Source organism: Aplidium turbinatum, chromosome 9 (assembly GCF_918807975.1).
Source record: "Aplidium turbinatum chromosome 9, kaAplTurb1.1, whole genome shotgun sequence".
NCBI classification, from domain to species: domain Eukaryota; kingdom Metazoa; phylum Chordata; class Ascidiacea; order Aplousobranchia; family Polyclinidae; genus Aplidium; species Aplidium turbinatum.
The window spans coordinates 11679999-11705100 of record NC_137480.1 but is presented as its reverse complement, the minus strand read 5'-3'; the positions used below and the strand labels follow the sequence as shown (position 1 = coordinate 11705100).

At 38.8% G+C, this 25102-nt stretch overlaps 1 protein-coding gene across 2 annotated transcripts; it reads right to left on the bottom strand.

Moving 5' to 3' along the window:
- Positions 1 to 1441: 1441 nt before the first annotated feature.
- LOC145776993 (arylsulfatase G-like) lies at positions 1442 to 24864 on the bottom strand. 2 transcript variants are annotated; one of them, XM_082588257.1, is made up of 9 exons: positions 24735 to 24864; positions 24530 to 24663; positions 21866 to 22053; positions 20591 to 20746; positions 10838 to 11030; positions 8498 to 8665; positions 7611 to 7890; positions 6946 to 7170; positions 1442 to 1601 (listed from the first exon to the last, which is right to left on the bottom strand). In XM_082588257.1, exons 1-9 carry the CDS (start codon positions 24858 to 24860, stop codon positions 1455 to 1457), a joined length of 1617 nt encoding a protein of 538 aa, XP_082444383.1. In that variant the 5' UTR covers positions 24861 to 24864; the 3' UTR covers positions 1442 to 1454. The 2 variants fall into 2 exon arrangements, with proteins under 2 accessions (XP_082444383.1, XP_082444384.1); XM_082588258.1 differs by lacking the exon at positions 20591 to 20746.
- Positions 24865 to 25102: the final 238 nt, after the last annotated feature.

The following is a 25102-nucleotide window of genomic DNA, read 5'->3' as shown; positions in this document are numbered from 1 at the left end:
TCCCCATCAGAGTCGCTTTCGCTACTGTGTAGACATCTAACTACTTCATTTCTTTTTCTCTGTTTCAAACATAGCAGTGCCGATGCTTTGGCAGATTGTATGCCAGAAGTTCTAGGTTTCTCTGTTTGCTGAGCACTGGAAGACCAGCTTTCTTCCATATGCCAACTACATCTTTCAGCAGTTCATCTTTCAAATCTTGGAAATGGGGCATTTTCTTCAAAAACTTAGGATTCGTTTCGACTACTTTCTTCCTCATGTAAAAATAGTGACTTACTATATCTGAATTAAGGAGAAGCACATTTCTCTCCAATTCCATGAAGTTTTGCATCGACTTACTAATACCTGACCTTAATGCCATAATGACACTTAATCTAAAGCAGGTGAGCAGCATACCTCTTCCTCAACGGTTACATAATATTATAATAGTAATACCTTCAAATTACCATTTCATCTTTTGCAAAACAAACGGACTATTATAACGCAATAGCAGCTTCCAAGAATGGAAAAATACAGAAAAACTTCTTATCTTGATCACCTGATCTCTGTTCATCAAGAGAAAATAGACCGAAAATCAGATTTTTTGAAATAAGTTTTTTTGTGAACCACATAGACCTTAATATCCTCTACATCAGGTATAGGAAACCAACCCTTCTGCGCATTTTGATACTAATTTTGTCGATCTATGATGTGTGGTTCCGGAGATACGGCCAAATTTCGAGATTTTGAGGCCCAAATTTTTCAAACCTCGTGGACCACCTCAATATGACGTCATAATTGAAAAAAATTTGGGGTGTAAACTTTTTTCCCCAAATACCACCAGATGGGACCCCAGGCATTTTGAATTTCAAAAATGGTGAAAAAATGAAACACCCTAATGTATCAGCATTCATTTATATTGTAACAGGTGTCAAACCCACAACAATGCTAGATATGAACGACTCGGTTACATGTCTTGTAATGCAAAGAAATTTATTCTCACACGAGTCAGTTCAATCATATATAGCTAAATATCGATTTCGATCAGCTAGAAGCTAGATCATCTTCAGTTAAGCTTATTCAAATAGAAATTTTCTAGGCTATTTTCTATATGAATATTCTATTTTCTATTTGAATATTGAATTTTCTATTTGAATGTTGTTAGAAATTTTCTATTTGAATAAGCTTAACTGAAGATGATCTAGCTTCTAGCTGATCGAAATCGATATTTAGCTATATATGATTGAACTGACTCGTGTGAGAATAAGTTTCTTTGCATAACTAAATCCAACCATCACTGTTGCTGAAATTACGTTTTTACAAAAAGTGTCCCGCTTTGCCCCGTCTTCCCCTAAAATGGCCAACATTCGACTTCAGAGAACAATGTGGGCGACAACACAATAGAAAAATCTAAAAAAAAACTAAAATAATGCACAAATATCGTTTTAGCAACACACATTGGAACAAGTAGCAAATTATCAATCTCTTTTGCATCTGCATAAAAACTCTTTAGGATCACAGCATGGAATAACATCATTAGATCTGGAATAGTCTGCTACGCTTGTGTTATCTGATTTGATATTTTCCAACAGATCATTTCTTAAGGCAGCAGCTTCATTTATTATCTGAAAACAAAAGTTCGATTTAATTATGTGTGGCGTAAAAAATGGCCAGCCCAAAAATGAAACTGTAAATCTTATTGATTTTGTTCAAACAGGGCAATGTTATCCTTCTTTTAAGATACGAATACAACCAAACGTTTGCAAGAAGTCAAGATTCCGCCAAGACGCTTGTTAGTGTTGCAAATTGTAATATCTCTGTTGCAAATTGTAGTTATCTTTGCCATTGTTTAGATGTATCACAACATCTTCCTGACAAAAGCATAAAGTTTTGCAGAAAAAGTTTGAATTTAGTTAATTTATTGCATTGTTGAATAATGTTATTCACAGGCTTGTCCATGGGACATTTTTTTCTGTCCCATCCCATAGCAATTCATGCCTGTCCCGTCCCATCCCATCCCATCCCATGGGATTCCCATCAAAATACAATTCAATAAATGTTATTAATTTTATGGAAATTTAAGTCTGATGTGTACTAGATAGGACTAAATGTACAAAAAGAGATACAAAACGACAAAATTTATTGACTTTGTTAACTTTAAAGTTCAGAAAAGTTGTCTATCTATGACAATTCATTATCATTGGCACTCATATTCCGAGTCACTGTGCTCATTCAGCAAATTTTCAATTTCCTGCTCTTCCACTTCAACTGCTTCTGATAGTGATGATTTAGTTAGTTCGGATAGTTTCTCAACCATTTTCTTGTTACAAGCAAATCTGCTATACACAGAGTTTATAACAACAGCAGGTAACATCCGGTTTCGTAACTTACTCAACAACAATCCTGCTGCACTAAATAAGCGCTCTACCGCTGCCGATGACACTGGTATGGCCAACACAATTTTCGCACCAGCTTTTAGCAGTGGAAACCTGTGTTCATTTTTCCAATAATCTAATGGTTGTGAACTTGGTTGCCGTAATTTTTGAAATGTGTTGACTTCCTCCTCAATGCAATTGCTCATTATAGGGGTACCAAATTTAAGTGCTTTGTTTGGTGGAGGAACAAAAAGTAAGTCAAAGTCACTTGTTGGATTTTGTTCTACAGTTCCTGCTACTTCACATACATCAGATGATTCAGATGAAAGATTTAAATCCTTTATGAATGAAATCACAGTTGCAACAACAGACTTAGAAAAAGCGATCCAGCTATTGGCCCATTTATTGATGTCTACATTCCTTTTCTTCTGAGTAACTGACTTGACCATGTCTTCTATTTTGGCTGAAATGTCAACTCCAGTAAGGAATGCCGCACTAACTGCCAAACAACTGCCGCAATATGGCCAAAGTTTTTCTTCAATAATAGTGTGAAAGTTCTGACAATACTTCTTTACCATGCTGCTGGACGTTTCTTTGTCAATATCAACAATAACTTTGTACAACTGATAGTCTAAGATGAAGTATAAAAGCAAAATTAAATGAGATGTAGCACCATCAACTTCTAGTTTGTCAAAGAAAGTTTTAAATTTGCTGTGTATATAGAGCATTCCTTTAATCTGAGCAAAATTTGGAATGTGATTTAAAAATTCATCATCTTCCTTACAATAATGCGAGTAATTTTTTAAATGAGCATTAAAACGTCGGTAATACGAACGCCATTCACGTGTTGTAGATTTTGTTGGTATAGAAAACGGAAGCTGCGATGCCTTTGCCTGACGTGTATTGTAATACGTTTCAATAAATGAAAGTTGATCCATAAACTGATCCAGTTCAAAATTCACACCTCTGCTGAAGCTATCAGTAATGCATGTTGATAACCTATGCTCAGTACAACCAGATCGAATGATTTCTGTATCGGTATCAAACCGTCCATCAAATGCTGCTTTCATGGTTGCTGCATTATCAGTACATACAAACAATGGACTGGAGAATGTGGTGGATTCAACAAAAAATTCACGTAAAAAAAAGCTGTGTATAAATTGTGCAGTATGAGATTCATTTTTATCAATATCAATAATAGACAGAGGAAAAGTAATCCATTCCCAACTCTGATCTAGTCCACATGCAATAATTCCTCCATATGGCAACAGGTATGTTTGTCTTGCAGACCAAAAGTCAACTATTCCTGAAATTGCACACTGTGGGTCTTGTGCCATATTTTGAAACAATTTCTGAAACTGAAGTTTTGCCAATTTTCCTTGTTTCAAAATAGAACGAGTCACTGTTTGCCGTGATATAGTGTAATCATATACCTTGTTTGCAACATGAGTAGATCTTGCGGCAAAGTTAGCAGCATCACACAGTATGTCACATCCAGCCGAAATGGATACTGTTGGGTGTGATGTAAGTAGTTCAACAATTGTTTTTTGCCACTCATTTGTCAATGTTGGTGGTGGTTTTGGTACTTCCTGTTGCTTTGCTTCGAAATATCTTTTGATGTTTCCAGAGGCACCTGAAGCACATTTCATGCTATGCTGTATTGCAACTCTATAGCCACTTTGGTTAACCCATTTTCCATTGATCAACTTATACCAAGTATATAGCATTTTGCACTTTGCACAGCAAAGAAATGGTGCTAAAATACTTTCTGATATTTTAACCGCTTTAACATCGACTGTTGAAGACTTTACATGTTCTTTTGGAATATCAATTAAGTTGCATTCTTTATCACTCAACATCTTAGCAACCACAGTTTTAGTGAGATTCTGGAACTCATATTTTTGATTGCTCATTTTGGGGTGCTGGATTAAAACAATACAGCCTACAGGATAACGCATTGACTGCTTTCGCAACCTATTTAAAATTGGCAGGTTAGAATGAAGTTATGACATTTTCAGGTAGGCAACAAATAGGCTACTGGTACTACAGATAGGCCCGTAGGCTAGCCTACAATATCTGAAATCGGTATAGTACCGTCGTACCGATATAACAGGTACCGTACGGTATGGTATACCGGTAACCTCTGGACTTTGAAGTTGTTGTAGCCACAAGCTTAACAGCCAAATACGAAATCATCGAAAATTTGTTTTCATTACTATATTTATTAAATTAAAATCGATTTCGTCAACAAAATGGCTTCAAACAATAACCTCTGGACTGGTTCAGTTGATTACTTCGCCCCGCGCTGAAGCAGCCACCACTCAGTATTTAGTCAATCATATCAATACTGAACAATGGCACTAACCTATGATACTGACACTAATCAGCTTATTAATTTTACGGTAATTCTAAAGCCTAGTCGCTGCAGGCCATACGGTAAGCCTACCGTACGCTGCTGACAACTTTGAACTGCCTAGTTCCTTAAACATGCTCACAAAAAGGTGCAAACTCGTAATACAGTAAGCTAAAGCAACAGCAACCCATAAAATATCTAGGCTAAAACCATCCTTTAGATGTCTACAACCTCCGAAAACCTCGAACTGTCTGTCAGACTGCAGCACCTTACACCAGGCCACATGGCTTTCGGACTTGAGTGTTGTATGATTATGATGTAAACTATGAAAGCAATTCAAGCATAACATATCATATTAATTTTAAAGTTTTGCAAGAAGAATTTCTGACAATTTGCCTATTCGCCGCTCTTTTACAACGCTGTGGCGCAAAGGCGACCAAGGCATGCAGATTTGAAATTGCATGCCTTGGTCGCCTATGCAAAACAAAAATCACTATCTGTAGACAGGGTTGCCATATTGGCTTTTATATGACCAAATTTAAGAAATTTGACTTTTTTGAAAAGTGTTTGGCCGGACTATTTTTGCTTGGCCATTGGGCCTTTTTTAGTTTTCCGATTGGCATTTGTTTGGCCTTTTATCTCTTGGTTTTCATAGTTTAAGTCCTTGCGGCTTTCTACTCTAGATACTATAACTCTAGGCCTATAGACTACTGTATCAAAATTTTCAGTCAGATTTCGTCATTGGCGATGTCACCGTGCACCAGGGATCTTTCGGTTGGGTAGTCGGTAATCTAATCCTATTTCAGCTGGTCAGGTTTAAACTTTAAACTGGTATTCGTTGTATTGCATTGCAAAAGCTTTAGCCTAACTGGTATTGAATGTTTAACAGGACATATAAAATTAAGACATTGGATTCATGATGTCTTTCAAACCTCATTTTTTGCAAAACAGCTCAAACAATTATCAGCTAAGTAAAGCTCAGATTGCAAGAAAAGCTATAAAACCTATGGCAAATTTGCAAAATTTTCCTGGGGGAGCATGCCCCCACACCCCCTTACATTGGCTATAACCCTCCCTACATTGCATGCCTACGAAAATCAACCAGGATACGCCACTGCTTATGTCTACAACCTCCAAAACCTCGAACTGTCTGTCAGACTGCAGCACCTTACACCAGGCCACATGGCTTTCGGACTTGAGTGTTGTATGATTGTGAAGTAAACTATGAAAGCAATTCAAGCATAACATATCGTATTAATTTTAAAGTTTTGCAAGAAGAATTTCTGACAATCTGTCTAAAATATTTTTAAATAAAAATGCCTAGCTACTGTCCCATGGGAAATGCAATTCGTGCTGTCCCATCCCATGGGACATTTCCCATGGGATTCCCGTGGGAATCCCATTCCCATGGACAAGCCTGGTTATTCAATCCTAGTCCTACTAATTTGTTGTCAATTATTCGTCTGTGGTTTAGCGAAATTACTTCTCCCCCAAACCTGTAGATATTCATAGGTAGACAAATACTTACATTTCTTATTTAAAATTACGTAAAGTAACATAATACTGCTGCAGAGGTGCACAGCAACAGTCGGGTAGTTAGCTTCAAGCAAAAGATGAATGAGTTCTGGGCAAATCATTTAATAAACGACCAAAAAAAAAAAACGTTTGTTGGATCTGGAGCATAATGCATCGTGAACCACATGAGAATCACCTACCGTATTTACTTGATTGTAAGCCGCGCTTGATTGTAAGCCGCGCTTGATTGTAAGCCGCCCTTGATTGTAAGCCGCATGTGATAGTGTTAAAAATTTAATGTAAGCCGCCCTTACTGTTTACACGCAAAGCTGAAACTGTTTACTGTTAAGTACCATAAATAAAACTGACAACTCCTTTTTTTTTCGAATGCACGTCATAAATGCATGTGACAATTTAAAATGCACGTCACAACTTCACAATTGTCGGCATCAGACAACGCAGTACGGCAAAACATCTATGGCAAAGTCGACAAGGAAAAAGGCAAAAAGAAAAATGTAAGCCGCCTTTGATTGTAAGCCGCCCTTGAATTTAAGCCGCAAACATGATGGAAAAAAAACTTTATAAGCCGCGGCTTACAATCAAGTAAATACGGTAGCTAGCAAAATTGGTACTTTTTACATTGATTCAACGTCTGCAGAAGTTGGGCAATCTAGCTGGGCAACTATCCATGCTTCATTAACATTGTGAAAGAACATAAAAACTTACGGCCGTGTAATGTTGAAACGTCTTGCTGGTCAAGAGAATGCTCTCCGCAGGGTCTTCATCAACATTAAAAAGCAAAGGTGGGTCGTGCGTGGTTTCTATTGCAAGGGTCCCGTCACAAGCGAATTCGATCCCACCAGTCCTCCACAACACTTTCCACGGTCCCAATCGAACAGTGTCTATTTCTCCGATTGGAAGTGTGTCGCCACTATTCGGGTGAAACAAGCTCTTGAAAATACATTGAAACGTCATTTGGCTGGGTAGACAAGTCTTGCTTCATCAGTGCACCCATGATTTTAGGTTCCACTTAACTTATAACATGTACTTTGTGGTGCTGATCAGGAGTTGGATAGCGGTGCAAAAGCTTGAAGATGGCAGGAAGGTGTAGAAGGTTTATTATGAACAATAAATGCCCGCAAGTACCATGGCGAGAAGGTACTTCAGTAACTGCCATGGACATGAATTTAATTATGACACAAAAACGTCTGCATGGCATCAACTGCAACCATCATGCAGTAGGCTACGTTCATAAGCGGTGAAATAACAATGCAAATATGAATGGCGTTGATACAATGCGGACAAAAACAAGGTTTGGATAGAATAGACGCATAGCTGATAGCATCAGCAGAAATGAGACAACAATCCAATTAGAAGTATTCATTACTCACGGTATGTGCTGTCTTAGTTTTTCCTTGAAAAAAACTTGATAGATCAATGCCGTCGTATCGTCTGTCCTTGGGGAGCTGTGCACCAGCAAGGGACAATAACGTTGGAAAGACATCAAGCGCCGATGCTAAAGCATCACTAGTTTGGTTAGGAGAAATTATTCCTGGCCAGACCACAACTGTTGGCTCTCTATGTCCCGCCTCCCAGGTGGTGGTCTTGGATGTTGCACCTCCTCCAAATGTATTCTTCTGCCAAGTACCAAGAAAAGGACCAGGGCTCCCGCTGCAAAAAGTACATTCTAATGCAGGTCTCTCTCCCGGCGGTTATGCCAGTCGAAAAGTTGTTAAATGGACTCCGAAACTACCGCGCCGGTAGGCCATGTTTGGTCGCCGGTTTCCACAAGTCAACATTTTCCCACTCCGTTGGCATTTCAAACTTGTTTTTCTTCAATCGCAATCTTTTTTCAAAAACAAGGCAAAGTCTCTCGCACGTCGACCAGAAATATTGCTGACAAAAGTTTTGCAAAAAAGGTTGAGCGTCGACCTATAAAACCCCAAAGACTAGCTTTACGCTAGTAAGGAAGCAGTGCAACAGACGAATTCCGGTCTGTTAGGTGTGGGAAAGCACTTTTTGCGATACGGACGGATTTCGATTTTGGCTACCGGGTGCGAGAATTCGGCAGCCGGGAAGAAGGTCTGGTAGGCTATGCTTGGTCGCCGGTAAAATAAAGGAGTTTGGAGGCGTGCTAATAGCAATGCAAAAATATCATAAAAAGTACGGAAATATAGACACTATGATTCATGCCGAGTGGCAATCGAAGTTCGGCAATATTCCACACAAACAACAGAACAGGTGGTGTTTGCAAGCATCAGTTGAAACAAGTTTATACCTGTATTCGCACTTCTCATCCCACGGACCATTGTCTCCTGTGAACCATGTCAAAGTATTTTCGTACAGATTATTCTTCTTTAACACGCCAAGAATGCGTCCTATCATGTCATCCATTTCATGCAAGGTATCAGCGTACACTGTATTGAGAGTGGTCGAATTTTCAAACCTAAAAGTCAAGAAAAGACTTTCATGTAAAAACACGGCTACTAATCTATATTACCGGTATATACTAGTGATATGTAAATGTAGGATCCAACCCTTGAATGTAGTGACGTTATCCACTATCCACCTCCAAATGTTGTGATTGTGAGCACATTTTTCGGCCGATCTGAGCGGGGGATTTTATGTTGTTTTGAGAACTGCACGTAGTGTTGATTTGATGTTGCTTTTACGTTTCATTTGAATCAGGAAGTTTCAACACAAAGCTTCCTTGCATTTTTTTAAACGCTTGAGCAGGGAATCAATCTATGTTCACGGTTATTTAGGGTTCCAGGATACTTTGTGTCATCGCTTCTGTTTCATGATGCTGTGCATGAATGTTTTAATCGCGTAATCGTTTTAATCTCGTAAGCGTTCATAATTGTCTTGTCTTAATTTCTTTCATTACATTACATATGATACATTACATACGAGAGCTTGTAAATGACGTGATTTTAACTATTTTTCATCTTCGCATCGAAGTAGGCTACTGCCATAATTATTATTACAATACAAGTCCTAAACACACCTTAAGCGTACGTGAAGACCATAAAGGTTTATTAACGATATTTATGTTTCTTGCTCAATCTCACAAAATATTAGCTAATGTAGTGTTGCTGATTTAAACTGCAGATCTTTTGGTTCTAGGTATATAGAACATCACGATTTAAATACCATATGTCAACGCATGTGTGTTTTTCTTCCCGTACAATGCGTAGTGCGGTATGATCGCGTTTAAGTTAGTGAACTGTCTGCATGCATATGGACGTAAAATTATTAACCGATCTATAAATTTTACGTCCATATGCATGCAGACAGTTCACTAACTTAAACGCGATCAGACCGCACTACGCATTGTACGGGAAGAAAAACACACATGCGTTGACATATGGTATTTAAATCGTGATGTTCTATATGCCTAGAACCAAAAGATCTGCAGTTTAAATCAGCAACACTACATTAGTTAATATTTTGTGAGATTGAGCAAGAAACATAAATATCGTTATTAAACCTTTATGATCTTCACGTACGCTTAAGGTGTGTTTAGGACTTGTATTGTAATAATAATAATGGCAGTAGCCTACTTCGAAGCGAAGATGAAAAATAGTTAAAATCACGTCATTTACAAGCTCTCGTATGTAATGTATCATTATTATGTAATGTAATTGTAATGAAAGAAATTAAGACAAGACAATTGTGAACGCATATAAAATTAAAACGATTACGCGATTAAAACATTCAATACGCAGCATCATGAAACAGAAGCGATGACACAAAGGTATCCTGGAACCCTAAATAACCGCAAACATAGGTTGATTCCCTGCTCAAGCGTTTAAAAAAATGCAATGAAGCTTTGTGTTGAAACTTCCTGATTCAAATGAAACGTAAAAGCAACATCAAATCAACACTACGTGCAGTTCTCAAAACAACATAAAATCCCCCGCTCAAATCGGCCGAAAAATGTGCTCACAATCACTACATTTGGAGGTGGATACTGGATAGTTGAATACGATACTGGATAATCGTCACTACTTTGCGTCACCACATTCAAGGGTAGGATCCTACATTTACATGCTACTTATACTGTAAGTGTATATGGCAGTACTTCGTAACAAAGACAGTAGAAACAGAGTAAGAAAGATAGTAGATATATTTTAATACAATCAACACTGCATGGAAACACCACGGAGCACGTCTTTTAGGTGCAGACAGTTACGTACCTGCCAAATAGGTGCGCACATTGTGGCGTCAGAATATTCAGGTGCGGCGCAAAAACCATACCAATCTTATAACACGCTTCAAGTGCTTGCAAGAAACAAAAAATGAGACTTATTTGCACTAAAACAATTGTATACTGTAGTTTTGAGTCAATGCTGTAGAAATACTCAACGTTTTTATAAAAGAGTTTTCCGAATTTGAATTTCAATTAAGAAGCTCTAGGTCATTTTTTGTTTTAACTGCATGCCAACTTCAACTGCAAATCGTCAACTGACAACTGAAACGCTTGGTTGTCGCAAAAAGGTCATTGTTGTGCCCTAGCAAAAAGAACTGGACGTAACACATTCATTTGTCCCAACAAGTGAAATTATAACTGTGTGCATGAGGCATTCTGGATCCCTTGCAAGCTGCCAATGCCTACCTTGGTGCATGTGCAAGAGGAACATGCATGTGCGTGAGAGCAACGTAGAGAAAGAATGGCTTGTTGGACTGAGAAACGTCGTTCAGAAAATCTGTTGCTTTCTCCGTGTAATGATCACCAAGCTGAATCAAGTTGGCTGGTTGCTCGACAATATTATAGCTATCGAAGAGAGGCAACGCACTCTTGTGCCAAACTGGTGAAACAATAATAAGAGAGTTCAAATTCATAACTTTAGTGATCAAAACTTCCAAAATTAGCGATCAGCCTACTTTTCTGGCAACTCAATATGATACAAATTAAATTTATGGAAGGTTTGCTCAAATTTGTCACTTTATTGCAATGACTTTTAAAGTTCTGATAACATTAATTAGCACTTGCGTAATTTTGTCATAGCGTGGTCTACTGTAAATCGATATATTTAGAAAGCTATCATAAATAAATACAAAATACGTGTCAGACAAACTAAACCATTGATGCAAGTTTTTATGAATTCTGGACTGGCTGCAGGTTTATTCAAAATGACTTCACAAACGTGTCATGTTATGACAAATGAATCGATATTGTCAGGGATGGAGGAACCACGTGGGCCTCGGCCCACCTACTTATTTTTTTGGGTGGGCCTGGCGCACCCACTTTTGAAAGCCAAATTTCTTTGGAAAAGTAGCGACAACGGCTAATCAGAGAGGGAGTACCAAAAAAAGGTCTTGTTATAGTCGTCATTTTATTTACGTTGATTTTATGTAACTTGTGACCTGCCTCACTACATAATAACATTTAGCGTTTTCTGGTACAGACGCTGGAATTGATTACCACCGCGCAACGCGTGTAATCAATTAAGCGTTCTGTACCACGTTCCTTAGTTGATTGTTTTGCGTTTCTTTCTTACTATATATTGCGTTGCTTTTATACACTGAATCAGTAAGTAACAAGAGATAAATGGTTTTCTCACTTGGTTGGCTATTACTATTATTATTGCTTATTTTATATTAAACGTCTGGAAATACAACAGACATTTAACTGGCGTCGCCGGCAGGATCTTTACAGAATTGCTACAGGACTTTAGAAACATGGAGAAGCTGATCGAAGTCCTGCAACAACAAATTGCCAACCAAGAACTCCAGACGAAGGAACAAATTGCCAGACAAGAAGAACGTCAACGAGAACAAGAACAACGTCATCAAAATCAAATTGCCAACCAAGAAAAGCGCCACCTTGAACAACTACGAGAAGTACGAGCCCAAACTTCAAGACCACAACCAACAACAATACAGCAGCAGGTATCTTTACCTAAGTTCGCAACGTTCGATACCTACCTGAACTGTGGTTCGATGCCACCACTGAACTGTGGGCAGACTATTGGAAGAGGTTTAACACCTTTGTAGCAGCACATTCAGTCGCACAAGACAAAATGCCGCAGGTTTTTCTCACCAATCAATCACCTACAATCTACAAAATGTTAACAAATTTGGCTGCGCAGGAAACAAACCCAAAGGAAGTCAACGATCTCACCATGACGGAAATTACAAATTACATGGCTCAACAATTCGACCCAAAACGCTTCATCGTGAGGGAGCGATTCCGTTTCTGGAGCGAAATGAAGCGCAAGCCCGGTGAAACAGCTCAAGAACTAGCCATCCGCATACGCCAGGCAGCTGCCACCTGTGACTTCTCGTCCATTTCAAATCCATTGGACGAAGCTTTACGTACTCGTTTTATTTGTTCCATAGGTAACGAGGCGGTGCTTAAGGCGTTATTCAAAATCAGAGCTAATGAACTTACTTTCAAACGTGCGGTGGAGGTTGCATCAGAAACCGAAGAGGCAGCCAAGGTGACCAAAGAAACTGTTTACGGCACTCCACCAGCACCAGTTGCGAAAGTAAGGACCATCAGCAAACCTCCAAAAACTAGGCAACTTACAGGTACTTTCTTTTCTTCTAAAAATAAAGAATGCTATCGCTGTGGTAATTCCAACCACAACGCCAATGATTGTAGGTTTAAGAAAGCCACTTGCCATTTCTGCAATATTACGAGACACTTACAGAGTGTCTGTCGAAAGAAAGCTAAACAGTTCAAACCTTCTGAGGTAATTTGTATCGAGGAAATTAACATGCTCTCTAGTTCTTGCAGAAAACCTCGAAATTCAAAGTTGGAAGTACCGATCTCCATTAATTCGGTAACCACACACTTAGAACTGGACACTGCTACAAATGGAAATTTCCTTTCCAACGACGTCTGGACTCGGGTAGGCGCACCTCAATTGCAAGCACCAGTGTCGCAGTTCCAATCTGCTACCAAGCATCTAGTACCAATCACGGGTTCATTCACGGCCCAGGTAACTTGTCCTTCCACGGGAAGGTCAGATAATATTCCTTTTGTAGTCACGACAGTCAAAGAACTAACTTGCTAGGTCGTGATGCAATTTCGTCTTTAGGAATTTCTATCGATAAATTCCTTCTGTCTAACTATTCTACTTTACAGAGTATCCAGTCATGCGACAAGCCTGATAAGAGTCTGGAGAAAGCATGCTCCCTCTTATGTGACGAGTTCAAAGATGTTTTTAAGCCTAAACTCGGGTGCTTACGAGATTATGAACTAGACGTAGATTTTAAGTCTGATGCTAAACCTGTTTTTCTCAAACCTAGGCCTGTACCTTTCGCGCTAAAGGAGGACTTAGCACAAGCCTATGATTCGGGCATTGCACGTGGTGTATGGACACCAGTTCAGTTTTGCAATTGGGGCACACCGGTTGTTCCAGTCCGTAAGCCTTCAAACTCTTCAGAAGCGAAAGCCAAGTTACGCATATGTGGCAATTATTCAGTCACGGTGAACCCTTCCCTGGAGACCCATCGTCACCCGTTACCCTTACCAGAAGACTTAATGCAAAAGTTGGGTGGTGGGTATGGTTTCAGCAAGATAGACTTGGCTGATGCCTACAAGCCCTACAATCAGATTCGACTTGGTCCTGACAGTCGAAAACGACTCGCATTAAGCACTCACCGTGGCGTACTTTTACAAAATGTTTTACCTTTTGGCATATCTTCTGCTCCAGGTTATTTTCAGAAGATCATGGACGACCTTACAGCCGACCTTCCAAGGGTCGCAGTCTACCTAGACGACATTCTTGTCAGTGGCACTACTGCTGAGGAACATCTCCAGAATCTTAGACGGCTCCTCGATCGACTTCACTCAAAAGGCCTGAGGTGTAGAAAGGACAAGTGTAAGTTTGCACAACCTCAGGTAGAGTATCTCGGACACATTTTGTCCAGGCAGGGCATCTCCAAAGGTCCTAAGGTAAACGCCATACTGGAGACGTCTGCCCCCACTGACGTATCTTCTCTTCGTTCGTTTTTAGGTTCCTTACAATTTTACTCGAAGTTTCTACCGTCGAACGCTTCCACTGTAGCAGAACCACTATACCATCTCACGAAAAAGGACATTCCTTGGAGATAGGGAAAACAAGAGGAAAACTCTTTTGTTCAGCTGAAGCATTATCTTTCTACTGAAGAGGTTCTTACACATTTCAATGCGTCACTTCCGGTAGGTATCGCATGTGATGCTTCTAGTGTGGGCATCGGTGCTACTTTGTTTCACTGTTACCCAGATGGCACAGAACGGCCTATAGCAAACGTTTCAAAAATATTAACAGCTTCGCAGAGAAACTATAGTCAAATTCAGAAAGAGGCTTTGTCGATAATGTTTGCGCTAAAGAAATTCTATCAATATCTTTTGGTAGATCATTCATTTTGGTCACAGATCATAAACCATTGCTTAGTCTTTTTGGCCCGACCAAATCGACACCTGCTTTGGCAGCAAATGGTTTGGCTCGTTGGGCACTCTTTTTGTCGCAATTTACATACACTATTGAGTACAGGAAGACGAAGGATCATCAAAACACTGATGCTTTAAGTCGCTTACCAGCAGGAGGGGATAAAGTCTTCGATGAAGAGGAAAGTGCGGATGACATTGATATCGTCTGCGCTATCGATGCTTTGGATTTGCAGGTCCAGACCCCAAATGCTGCCTCACTACATAAAGAATCTTCTAAAGATCCTACCATTTCCACGGTAATGCGTTTCATTCATGAAGGATGTCCGGCCAAGTCTTTCCCACAAGACCCGGTCAAACCGTTTCGTAAGTACGCAGACTCTCTTTCTACTTGTTACGGATGTCTACTTTACGGTTCCAGAGTGGTCATCTCGTCCAAACTTCGTCCTTCCGTCCTTCAATTGCTTCATGAGGGACATTTCGGCATTGAGAGAATGAAGCAGTTGGCAAGAACGTCCGTCTACTGGCCAAACATCGATCGAGACATAACGGAACTTTGTCACAAGTGTAGTACCTGTGGCGAATACCAACCGCAATCTAAAACCCAGGTCCAATCATGGACGGTTCCAGAAGCACTGTGGAGTCGCTCACACATAGATCATGCGGTAGAATTCATGGGTTACCATTGGTTACTCAGCATTGATGCTTTTTCTAAAAACCCATGTATTCATGCTACTACTTCCTTATCTTCAACAGCTACTATCAACCTGCTAGAAGAAGATTTTGCTCATTTCGGCTATCCCCATACTATAGTTACCGATAATGTTACTACTTTTAAATCCACAGAATTTCAAACTTTCTGTAAGAAGAGGGGTATGGTACACATCACGAGTGCCCCTTACCATCCGGAAACCCATGGAGCGGCGGAGCGCCTCGTACGTACGTTCAAGCAAGCGCTTCGCAAATCTTCCCTACCCCCGAAGCAGGCCGTCTTGAAGTTCCTACAGCAGTATCGACGCACACCCACTCCGAGTGGCTACTCTCCAAGCCAATTACTCAACAATCGTCAGATTCGAACCAAGATCGACACGCTTCTCCCCACACCGTCTCAAGTGGTACCCCGACAAAACCCTCACAACACGGACGCCTCCGAAGGTACAAAACAACATTTCAAACCGGGAGATCCCTGTTACGTGCTATCATTCACTCCACGACGGAGCCAGGATCCTCGTTGGGTTCCAGCCGAGGTGATTAAGCGACAGGGTAGCCGAATCTTCCTGGTACGTCTGCTGCCACATGATCCGACGTGGAGGCACCATATGGACCAACTGCAACCTCGCTATGCATCATCGGAGGACCAGGAGCCGGGAGAAACTTTTGCACCAACAGTCGACTCCTCCGCTGTCTCCACCTCAGCTCGAACGGATTCAAACGACACACCGACTGTACCGGAATTCGGGCCACACAACCTACGAAGGTCCTAGCCGTCGCTGCAGACCTCCGGCTCGTTTCCGACTTTGAGTTTTTTGTTTAATTCGGTGCCTTGTTCATATTTTTCTTTGTGTATAAAAATTATCGAGGGAGGTGTTATAGTCGTCATTTTATTTACGTTGATTTTATGTAACTTGTGACTTGCCTCACTACATAATAACTCTCAGCGTTTTCTGGTACAGACGCTGGAATTGATTACCACCGCGCAACGCGTGTAATCAATTAAGCGTTCTGTACCACGTTCCTTAGTTGATTGTTTTGCGTTTCTTTCTTACTACATATTGCGTTGCTTTTATACACTGAATCAGTACGGAATGGCCCGTTTCGGTGAGTCCGATCCCTTAACGGGGGATTTTTTCAATTTTTTTTTTAAATTATCGGGTACCACAGCCTAATTATCATTGCCGTTTTAGGGTTAGGGGTTGGGGTTAGAGGTTAGGAACTCACCGAATAGTAGCAGACCCGAATCACTAAGTAACAAGAGGTAAATGGTTTTCTCACTTGGTTGGCTATTACTATTATTATTGCTTATTTTATATTAAACGTCTGGAAATACAACAGGTCTTAACTCATTTGATACACATTAGTTTGATTATCTTTGATAGCTCAATGACGAAATCCAATCTTCAAACTTTTCTATTGAGTCCATTATTGATGTGCACTGTGCAGCACGTGTGGGCGTGGTTGCATGTGACTGGTGGAGCAACCTATCAATCAATATAATTATTTTCTATATGCTCTCTATGGTTAGAACAGTGATATCATTACATATGCACGATTGCACGTAGGCTATTGCATAGGCTAATGCTGCATATTATTTCTCCCTGGTGGTATTATAACAGTGTGTATATTGTTAGTTTTTTTTTGTGTGTACATCGCCACATTTTGTACAGCGCTATAGAGCAATTCAACAATTTTTTCATTTTTTTTTGACCAAATCCGGCCCAAAAATGAAAAATTTTGCCTGTTGGCACGAAAGGCAATTTTGAAAACGCAATGTGTAAACCAGGAGTCGGCAACCTTTTTCTAACAGCGGACCAAAGCCAAACTTTACATGGTCTTGGCGGGCCGTAGCTTATTAGTACCAGTTTTGATAGATTCAGAGGCATGATTTCAAGGCGTTAACATAGCCTAATGCCTTCAGAATATCGGCTAGTAATATCCTTGACGGGAATCAGCTGAACACATTCACACCAACATCTTTGTTTACTGCACGCACAAATACTGCCAGCTCAGCTGTAGGCTTATCTGTCGTGTCTGTGCTCTCATCTATTGCCATTGCGAAGAACTGTAGATATACAGTAACTTTTTGCTGGATGTTACGTTTTCTCAGATATCTCTTCTTTTCGTCGAGTTAAGGTTCTTGTTAAAAGACTTAGGCCTATATCTGAAAAGTAGTTTGTTTTTTTCTCTGGACATACGTTTTCAATAACATCCATCTTACACTTTTTCCAAAATTCTTCATCACTTTACGATTTCTTGTTATTTGCTATTGATTGTGCTACCTTGCAGATAGCAAAAGAATTTTCGGATTCATTGGTGTTTTTCCTTTGTAACAGAGAAATTTGCTGTTTTAAAGCTATTTTTGAGTAGATTAACTTTGCCGTTCCTTGTTTGATCCATTAACTTGGAAATTTTGTATCACGTTTTGTATCAACAATGGCGTTTTGTATCACAATGGCGCTTTATGTTGAGTTTTTTGTTTATACAAACAGAAACGCTGCAAATCAAAGACGTGGGCCTACTAAAACGATTAATGAAAAGTACTTGTTCTTCCATTCGATTATAGCCTACTGTAATAAACCGCTGGCCTGGCTACATAGTATTAATTTGTAAAGGAGCGGCGGTCTGGATGTTTTTTCTTGGCGGGCCGTAGGTTGGTGACTCCTGGTGTAAACGATTGCAAATATTAGGAATGCAACAATGTTATGGGAGGTCTGGAGGGCTTTGCCCCCCAAAAGTTGGATTGACTTTGACTGCTGCGTCTCTGGGCCCACCTACTTTTAAAATGGTTCCTCCATCCCTGGATATTGTGCAATGTGTATATCCTTCAATGGCAAATTAAAAATTATAACTTGCTGACATACACCTTGTGTTGATAAAACGATACCTACATATTAGGGTGTGACAGCCGCCCCGACCTTTTCAGAATTTGCCTACCTTTTTTTTGGTGGTGAGGTTTTACCTGTATAAGATTCCTGTAAAGTTTCAAAAAAATTGGTCAAGGTTTAGAGGTGGCCCGTGGCCACTAAAGTTTTGGGGGGTGCGTGATGCATTTTTAGGGGTGTTTTTGCTATATCTCGGCTCCTAAACATGATGGAAGGTCGTGCTATAGCTCAATCGATGCAGAATAAGCAAATTTGTATTAGACTTGTGAAGAAAATATTTGCCTAAAATGTGTAGTTTGCGAGTTATTTGAGAAAACCCCGTTTTTTGTAAAAATTTTGTGAAAAATTTTACATATGAATTGAATGTTTTATCTTTTTCACTTTTTTTCTTCCTAGGAACACCTGGAGAAGTACAGAAGCTGTAACTCTTCACAGTTTAAACCTAAGTTACCTCATGTTTTGCTTTGTTAGAAGCATAGAAACTGAACACTAACATTGTGTTTACTATTTAGGCAATTTTTATGGTGGTAAGTGCTAATTTATATTACATGCTATGTCATAGTTTAAAGATCCAAGGTATTATTTGCTTGACACAATTCCTGGTGAAGAAGATAAAGTCATTACTGGTTCACGACTACCTACTTGTCGTCAGGTCCTGCTGTTCTTTCTTGCATCATTCCACACCAACAAATACCTTGAGAAACGCTGCTAACGAAGCTGTTAAAGCAGTACTACCCTTTTACGCATATGCAAGAATACCTCACTTGCAATCTCATAAGATGGCAGAGGAAGTGATTAGGCTTCCTAATAGAAACTAAGCACAGGATGGACGATTTACAGCAACAAAGAATTTTAGTAGTGTGAAATGTGTTTATATTCTCACAGGTTTAGGGAGAACTTTGAGTCAATTAGCCATAAATGTTGCCATGCAGACCTAGACATCCCTGCACCTTTGCCAGCAGATATGAGGATCAAGAAGGAGATGATTGTGAAGATCTGCTATGAAGCCCTAGGCCAGAGATTTGTGAGGGGTGATTATGAGGAGCTAGTCAAACTAGTGCTTTTGTATCTTGGTGAAGGAGCTGACTGAGATCTTTGGAGGTTTTCTACGTCCGGGTGCTTGTCACAAAGCCAGATGGATGGCCAAGATTTTATAATGCATCAAGATCGTTCTTCTGACTAAAGTTATTACTAGAGATCTTCCTGCAGGTTTTATATGTTCAAAGCAACAGTTAAAGAAAATCCAAAAATTTGTTCAGCTTGTATATTCCTATGTGTCATGGTGGCTAACTGCTTCTGTGTCAACTTCTGCTCCTTGCAACGACCTAGAACTTATCAACAACCTCCTTGAGTATGAAGAAATCAAAAGCAGTATGGCCAAAGCAGCTCTTAAAGCTCTAAAGGGGCACATGTGGTATCTTAGTGAAGAACTTATACCCCTTACCCTTTCGATAGCAGTCTGTCTGATGGGACAAAGCAAAAAATTGTTCAAAAGCTGACAAGCTTCGAAGATCCTGGACATTCTTTGAAAAGAGAAGGAAGTGATTTTGGCAAACCCTCCTTTCCTTCCGTTCCTACAAAACCAACAGATGACTTGAGCTCCTTTGTTGGAGAATATTCTTGGAGCTTCTTCAGAATCTTGAGGATTGACACGACCTTTTTAAGTGTTGGTGTTGTCGATTAGTGCCAGAACGGCAGCTACTGTGAAGCAAAGAAACGGGTTTTAAATCTTTGTGTTGTTAATGATGCAGCAGAAAGGGGTGTCAAACTGTGCCAAGACTTAATTGACACAAGACAGAAGTTTCATTTAAAAATCTTCTTCAAGTAGTTCAGAACAGCAGAAATTCTATGCCCAATCAGCGTAAACAAAACTTACATCCATCTCGGTGTTGGTTTCTTACATTGTGATTTTTATCATCGCTGTTCCTAGTTCTCAAATGTACTTTGTGATTTCGTTTAACATTAAGTAAACATGTGAATTCATCATTTCATTGATTTTCCATGTGTTTTAACCCAAGAAGAAAATGTGCTAAGAACATTTTTCTCACGAATATGCAAAAAACGGGGTTTTCTCAAATAACTCGAAAACTACACATTTTAAACTGAACATTTGTTTACAAGTCTGATATAAACTTGCTTATTCTGCATCGATTGAGCTATAACATGACCTTCTATCATGTCTATGAGCTGAGATATAGCAAAAACACCCCTAAAAATGCATCGCGCACCCCCCAAAAACTTTAATGGCCACGGGCCACCTCTAAACCTTGACCAATTTTTTTGAAACTTTACAGGAATCTTATACAGGTAAAACCTCACCACCAAAAAAAAGGTAGGCTCTGTGAAACCAAGTTTCAAAAATCATGGGGCGGCTGTCACACCCTACTACATATAGTTTTTCTACTCGGGCATTCTTTTTGTGGTGGTAAATTATATGCAGGCGTATCAACACAACCCATATCATCACTGTACGGCAAACCGTAGTAATGGTCAAACCCTCTGGAACGAGGGTTATACTTTTCTGTGATTCCCAAGTGCCACTTTCCTAGAATTGAGTTAAATGTATGAGTTCGCATGGGAACAAGAAAGATGAAAAAAAAAGTGAAAAGGACTTAATTCTGAAGCAATGTACATTGTAATGTAAGCCATACCATGACATCTCGCTTTCATTCAAATGAAATTATGATATTAATCCAAGTAGCCTGACTAAAAAAAAAAGTTGAATTGCGAGAGTGTTAAAAACAAATGAATGAAATACTGTAAATTCCTGTATCGCACTTGATCTGAAAAGCAAAGATATCAAAAACGATTCTACGCCACCATACTCGAATACCATGATGAATTCAACTGAAATAACGCCAAACTTGGTTATTTGATGTGATTGTTGACTCTTGTTGAGGCTGGCTATTGAGGTATTGTATTGTCGTTACCATTGGTTGGTGTCATGATATTGTTGAAGCTCGTGCTTTGTCGTTTATACCGTTTGGTTGCACGTGTGTAAGTCATGTTTGACATCAAGTACCCTTGGAAATCTTTCTGTAAACCCTTGGGAATTCGCGAAACCCGAGTCGAAAACTTTTACCTTATACATTCGCCACTGCATTTTTTGCAAAAAATTTTGAAGAAAAATGTATTTCTGCTTTTAATTTTTGAAAGAGTTTAACTGACACACGTGTTGTTCGTTAAGTAGGGGATACCAGTAGCTTACCAGCTTAACTGTCAGACTTGCACTTAAAGTATGCCAAACTGTTATAATAATCCTTAAAATGGTGCTATGTCCATGGAGGTAAAAAGAAAGGAAATAATTATGGGCTTCACCTTTGATAAGAGTTAAAGATTTAATTTTGCTATACAAGTAATGTAAGTGAGACCTCTAAATAGTGCAATGCCAAGAAATAACCAAGTCTTGTATCATTCGAGTCTTGGGTGATTCAGATATGGTGGCATACAAATCGCAGCGCTCAAGTTTATGGCATTCAGATTCAAACCATGTCACAAAGAGCATTAGGTAGAATAATTTCAAAGTTACAGCTGTACAAATACTGCATGGAAAACAAGCTGATTAAATCAAAAGATAAAAACGCAACAATTATAAATAGGTTAAAGTTGGCCACACAACTTATCTTATCACCATTTACTAATAGTAGCTTATATCAATACTCACCAATCATGCCAGTGGCATAACCATTTTCTTGAAGAACTTCAGCAAGTGTAGTTTCATTCAAAGGTAAACCACCTTTGGAATTCGGATAGAAATTTCTAATTACACCGGTCCGTAAGCCTAACCTACCGGTAAGTAATGAAGCACGGGATGGAGTACAAACAGAAGCACCAGAATGAAAATTGGTAAGTCTACAAAAATATACTACAATTAAAATAGATCACATGTAACTTCTTTCTATAGATATCTATTTGAATAGTATCATGCAAAGAAACTTGTAGAGAACGTATGTGATATAACAAGCAGGGGTCACCAATTGGTGGGCTGCATGTGGCTCACCATGTTGTAATGTGCAGGATGAGAAAGGCATCAACCATTATAACCAAAATTACCCAATCAGAGTACAGGTGGGAGTCATTTAAAGTTATTCACTATTACAGAATGTTGATTAAAACACGCACAAAAGTATAAGTTTGACTTTGTTTGGCAGTTGAAAACACGGGCAAAAACTGTTTGTTGCGTCATTTTTAATTTTTAGCACAAGGTGGAGCATGTGTAGTTGGGTTGAATAGTTACTTTATACTGAGAAAAAAGTAAAATGAATAAAAATTGGTTTCTAAGGCAAACAGGAGTCGAGTGGAGTTGATTGAATTGATTCACTAAGTCATAAAAAGTCATAACTTTTCGGTTGAAAGCTTTTATGATAATATTATAATGCAGTAGCCTAGCAATGTTTTTAGAATTTAAGAAATTGAATATCAGATATAAATTGAATATCAGATTTAAAATAAAATCCAAGGCACAGTTTGAGATAAAATACAACACAAACATCAGACTTTGTTAAAAAGTTGAATTTGCATAACAAGGATGGCAACATAACGCCAAAAAGTGACCGAAATCAGCTATATATAAACTTTAGTTTAAGTTCAGACAAACAATAAGAATTAAGTGTAGTACAAAGCAACACTTAAACAGTATAGTCAAACTGGCAAATGCGCGGTCGGACAGTTTTTACGATAATGCGCCGTCCATCAATTTAGAGTATCAAAACAAGTATAAACCGGCGATTCAATTCGATAATATCAAACCTCCATTTTTACACTCTGACTACAAAAAAAAATTAAGCCTATATCACATCAAAGTTAGGAGTAATCAAGCCTTGATTTCAACGACCTAATTTTCATGCAAAATCAACTTTACGACCGGATTTGCTATCTTTGATCTGCCGCCTTGCAAGGCAACGTGATAGAGTTATTTTCCGCTTTAGTCCAACGTCGAGTGGTTTCACTTTTACCTGAATGAGAAAATTTCTACTTTCTGGCTTTCTTTCCCAGTTAAAATCATTAATCAGTGCATTCGAAAAGGTTTTCGAGAATTTAGTTATTACGCGGTGACGCTCATTTTTGTGGTAAACAACTTTATCTTGCTTCCCACTCTTTTCCTCCGCAATTCTCTTTTAAATACCGGCGCGCGTATCTTGCTCCTCGCTCGATAAGTTGGAATTACGTAATTCATTATGACGCAACCAAAGGCTTTGATTTATCACATGGCTCAGTAGCCCAGACAGCAAAATCCGTCATTTTTACATTGATTCAACGTCCGCAGACGTTGAATCAATGTAAAGTGACGGATTTTGCTGTCTGAAGTTAAATGATCAAAAATACTAAAAAGAAGTTGTGATTTTCTCTTTGAAAGGTCAGAACAAGCTTAAGAAAATACAGTGAGGTTGTGATTTTTTTTTTAAAAGGTCAGAACGAGCTTAAAAAATATAGTTTAACAATAACTATTAATTAGCCTAGCCTGCGCTATATATTCTTATATAAATAACGTATTTTTTGAAAAATGTAGCCTTCCTAATACTTTACTCTATTTCATTATTCTAAAGCTATCTTTTCTTTTACAATGGCTTCTTTGTGGACTGAAGACATAATGCAGTTAGCTCTTGAAGAAATCAAATTTGGCACCAGTAGCGTTTCTACCTTCACAGCTGCATTTCTACTTTCTTTTACCACCGATCGTCTCTTTGTTCAAAGCACATTTTTGTTTTTATATAATCCAATCAACAATGAGGTAACGGTGATAAAAGTTCTGTATTAAAGAAACGTGTTTTTTTTTTACAAAACTAGGAAATGAATTGTCAGACCTAGAGTTAAAACGATCCCAGCCATCAAAGTTGATGCTTTAACGTTGATTTAACGTCTAACGACGTTGAATCAACGTTAAAACAACTTTTTGCAAACTGGGCGAGTGTGGCAATAATTGGCAGATTTATTTGCTGTTGTTCAAAGACGTAATTCACTAGTTAATCATGGACCGCGTATTAGCAAATGCACGAGCGCGTTAGGCCAACACGCGACGCGCATTCATCTTTATTGCGTGAATGCGCGAGTAATAGCGTTAATTACCGTGACGCGAAACCAGAAGTCGTAAGTTTGTGATTTTTTGCACGATCATAGAGCAGTACTAGACGAACATAACTGAACAAAAATAAGATGAATTTTCCGCTTATTAAATGATGTAGAATAAAGTTTTTAAAAAACCTCCGCGCATTTGCCTGTTTGACTATATACGAGTAAGCATAACTGCTGTCATCTAAATTGATTTGAAGATAATTTGTAATGAAGCTATGAATGTCGCAATTTCAAATATTCATATTTTTTATGATACCTCAACCCTTCTTTGGCCAACTGGTTGAGATTTGGTGTGATATTTCTATTTGGTGCCCAATTCGCTCCAAAATCCCCCCAACCTATATCATCCGCAAAGAACAAAACAAAATTGGGACGTTGAATTTTGTCCACCTGAAAAAGTCAAAAAGTGTTAGATAAAATACACTACATTTTTATGCTGAAGAAAAATGCAATGAACTTACTTCCAACTCATATGTATACTTGTTATGCCCATGCCTCGTCATCTGAGGTATTTCATTGAATAATTGGCCAAATGTTGAAGTGATAGACACCAACATCATACAAAACTTTACTGCTTTATTTTCCATAATTTATTCAACAGACCAACAGCAGAAAAAAATAAATCAAAACTTTTCAATATTATTCTGCAAAGACATAAACAGAAATTATGGTAATTACGGTAACTAATTATAATAATAGGACTTCTTTCTCTCATTATTGTTATTAAATGTTATGTATTAATATATAATCTATTGTTCTAAACTGAGCAAAAACTAAAACAAAATGGAGTTGGGGTTGGAATGTACATTTGGATTTCAAAAATACCAAA

Coding starts and splice junctions, on each gene's coding strand:
- LOC145776993 (XM_082588257.1), bottom strand. CDS start 24,860: ATGGAAAATAAAGCAGTAAAGTTTTGTATGATGTTGGTGTCTATCACT. Junction 22,054..24,529: donor TTGGCCAAAGAAGGGTTGAG/GTATCATAAAAA, acceptor ATATTTTTGTAG/ACTTACCAATTTTCATTCTG. Junction 7,171..7,610: donor AAACTAAGACAGCACATACC/GTGAGTAATGAA, acceptor TGTATTTTCAAG/AGCTTGTTTCACCCGAATAG.